The sequence below is a fragment of the Echinops telfairi genome, unplaced genomic scaffold (assembly GCF_000313985.2).
Source record: "Echinops telfairi isolate 266 unplaced genomic scaffold, ASM31398v2 ScPeMD7_7469;HRSCAF=8507_0, whole genome shotgun sequence".
NCBI classification, from domain to species: Eukaryota; Metazoa; Chordata; class Mammalia; order Afrosoricida; family Tenrecidae; genus Echinops; species Echinops telfairi.
In genome coordinates, this window is record NW_022111372.1 from 48727202 (window position 1) to 48730492 (window position 3291).

At 43.3% G+C, this 3291-nt stretch overlaps 1 protein-coding gene and 1 pseudogene across 1 annotated transcript; both read left to right on the top strand.

Moving 5' to 3' along the window:
• LOC101640725 overlaps positions 1–1656 on the top strand; it is a 35071-nt pseudogene extending 33415 nt beyond the window's left edge.
• A 384-nt stretch (positions 1657–2040) lies between these two features.
• LOC101640415 (T-cell-specific guanine nucleotide triphosphate-binding protein 2-like) lies at positions 2041–3291 on the top strand. The gene has a single exon (XM_004697163.1). The coding sequence runs from the start codon at positions 2041–2043 to the stop codon at positions 3289–3291; it is 1251 nt and encodes a 416-aa protein (XP_004697220.1).

Genomic DNA, 3291 nt, shown 5'->3' on the forward strand with positions numbered 1-3291 from the left:
CAACATATGTACAAATATGCTTGATACAATTGATGTACGGATTGTTATGAAGTGTTGAAATGCAAGGAGGTTACTTTGAGGATTAAGGTGTGCCTGACCCAAGCCATGGTATTTCCTTTTCCTTTTTTAAATCATTTTATTGTGGGCTTGAACAAGTCCTATCACAATCCATACATAAATCCCCTGTGTCAAGCACATTTGTACATCTGTTGCCATCATCATTCTCAAAATATTTTTCTTTCTATTTGAGTCCTTGGAATCAGCTCCTCATTTTCTCCTCCCTTCTCATCCCCTTCCCTCACAAACCCTTGATAATCTCTAGATTATTATTATTTTGTCATATCTTACACTGTCCGGCGTCTCCCTTCACCCACTTTTCAGGTGTCTGTGCACCAGGGAGGGGGGTCATATGTAGATCCTTGTGATCGGTTCCCCTTTCTACCCCACCTTCTCTTCACCTTCTCGGTATTGCCATTCTCGCCACTAGTCCTGAGGGGTTCATTTGTCCTGGATTCCCTGTGTTTCCAGTTCCTATCTGTATCAGTGTATATCCTCTGATGTAGCCAGATTAATAAGGTGGAATTGGGATCATGATAATAGCGGGTAGGAAGCATTTAAGAACTAGAGGGAAATTGTATGTTTCATCATTGCTACACTGCACCCTGACCGCCTTGTCTCCTCCCAGAGATCCTTCTGTAGGGGGATGTCCAGTTGCCTACAGATGGGTTTGGGGTTCTCACTCTGCACTCCCCCTCATTCACAGTGATGTGATTTTTCGTTCTTTGATTCCTGATCCCTGATCCCATGGACACCTCACGTGATAGCCATCTCATTTTTAATCACGTCATATGGATGTGAAAGTTGGACATTGAAGAAAGAGGACAGAAAAAGAGTGGAGGGTTTTGAATTCTGCTGCTGGCAAAGAATATTGAAAGTATCATAGACTGCCTGACCCCAAAACCAATCTGTCTTGAAGGATGGACAGCCATAGTGAGTGCCCCTTGGAGCCAAGGGCAGCTTTGTCTCATGTGCTTTAGACATGTTGTGAGGAGAGACCATTCCCTGGAGAAGGGTATTATGCTTAGTGAAGTGGAGGGGCAGCACAGGAGGAAGACCCTAGACAAGACGCACTGTCACAGTGGCTGAAAGAATGGGCTGGAATAGGAGCAGTTGCCGGGCTGGTGCAGGACTGGGCCATGTTCTGTTTGACTGTACATGGGGTTGCTATGGCTTGGAACACGTTCCATGGCACCTAACAGCAAAAACATCCATGCTCCAGACATCCGTTTCCAAGAACCTCAATTTCTGAAGGAATCGTGTTCTCTGGATTCTCCTTTCGGTGCTGATGTGATATGCAGCCTTTAGCTCTAGGTGATTACAGATGTTATAGACTTCCCTTCATGTCCTTTGTTCCTCAGCTGCCCATGAACTCTGAGTGAGGCCAGACAGATGAATATTTCCTTCAGGTCTTCAGGCATCTCCTAACAGGTCAGAACAAAAACATACTATAATTTCTGAATAATTCCTGTTGTCCCTTTTCTATTGCCAGAAATTAGATTTGCTTTCCAGGGTTGTAGAATATCAAGGCTTCAGAGATCCATGCCAAGCCAAAGAGGTGATGGGGTGCTGCACACAGAAAATTCCAAGCTCTCCTAAGGTGTGATGGCACTTTGCTGCTGTTATCATTCACATACTTTGCTTAGTTTTTGTAAACATTTTCATTGTTTCCAGAGTTATGACGACGTTTTTCCATCGGCTTCTGCCTAGGTTGCAGGTTTGTGTGGGTGTGTGTGATTGAAATAAGCACACAATCATCTTGTTTATAATCCAGTGAGAGTTTCATAAACAAAGGGAGCATTCCAAGGCTGGAGTCCTACCTCAGCTTTGTAAACTTAACATCTGATCCGCTTCCAGACAAAACCTGTCTTCAAACAGAGAAGATGGCTTTGTCTATACATTGAGACAGATTTTGGTACCCCTTTATATCCTAACCTCTTTTTACTTCTCTCCTTTCTTTAGTGACCTATACTACTCACAACAATGGGCCAGTCATCCTCCAAAACACCTGCTGATCCAAAGAATCAAAATTGGGCATCCAGTGTTGATGAATTTGTTAAGGATTTCAAGATGGAAAGCCAAATGTTCTCTCCTGAAACTATCGATTTCATTAAATCAAATCTGGAGACAGGAAATATGCAGGGGGCAGTTTCTGTGATCAGTAATGTAATGAAAGAGATTGAGAATGCCACAATACATATTGCTGTGACAGGTGAGTCTGGGTCAGGAAAATCTAGTTTCATTAATGCCCTCAGAGGTGTTGGGCATGAAGATCTTGATGCAGCTGCCTGTGGGGTCGTGGAGACAACAATGGAGAGAAAGCCATATCGTCATCCAAAGATCCCCCATGTGACACTGTGGGACCTGCCTGGCATTGGGACCACCACATTTCAGCCTCAGGAGTATCTGAAGAAAATGAACTTTAATGAGTATGACTTTTTTATTATTGTTTGTGCTCAACGTTTTAAACTAAATGATTCACAATTGGCCACAGTCATTAGAAAAATGAAGAAGAATTTCTACCTTGTTCGAACTAAAGTGGACCATGATGTATATAATCAAAGAAGAGCTCAACCCAAGAACTTCTGTAAGGATAAAACCCTACAAATGATCCGAGAGGACTGCTTGCGTAACCTGCGGGCCATTGGTGTGAACGATGCTGGGGTCTTTCTAATCTCCAGTTTTGAAGTGTCTGACTACGATTTCCCAAAGCTGGAGACCACCCTTCTGGAGGAGCTTCCAGCTTATAAACGTCACATCTTCACGCAATGCCTTCCTTGTGTTACGGATGCTGCCATTGAACGGAGGAAGGATTATTTGAGGCAGAAGATCGGGCTGGAGGCCCTGCAGTGTGGAGCACTTGCCACGATTCCTGTCATGGGATGCATCAGTGACAGTGATGTGCAGCAGTTGGAGGCGACCTTAACTTTCTATAGGTCTTATTTTGGGTTGGATGATGCATCTCTGGAACATATAGCCAAGGACTTGCACTTGTCAGTAGAAGAACTCAAGGCAAAATTGAAGTCTCCACATTTGCTGTCAGTGGAGAAAGATGATCTCTTATGGGACAAACCATTGAAAAAGTTTGAGAAATTCTGCTCTATCAGTGGAGAACTTCTTGCTACTGGTCTCTACTTTAGAAAGACTTTCTATTTGCAAAATCATTTTCTTGACACTGTGGTGGATGATGCTAAATTTCTTTTGCAGAAAGCAGTCATTAAAGAACAACATTAG

Bases quoted from the DNA above. Each gene is read 5' to 3' on its own strand.
- LOC101640415 (XM_004697163.1), top strand. From the start codon at position 2,041: ATGGGCCAGTCATCCTCCAAAACACCTGCTGATCCAAAGAATCAAAAT.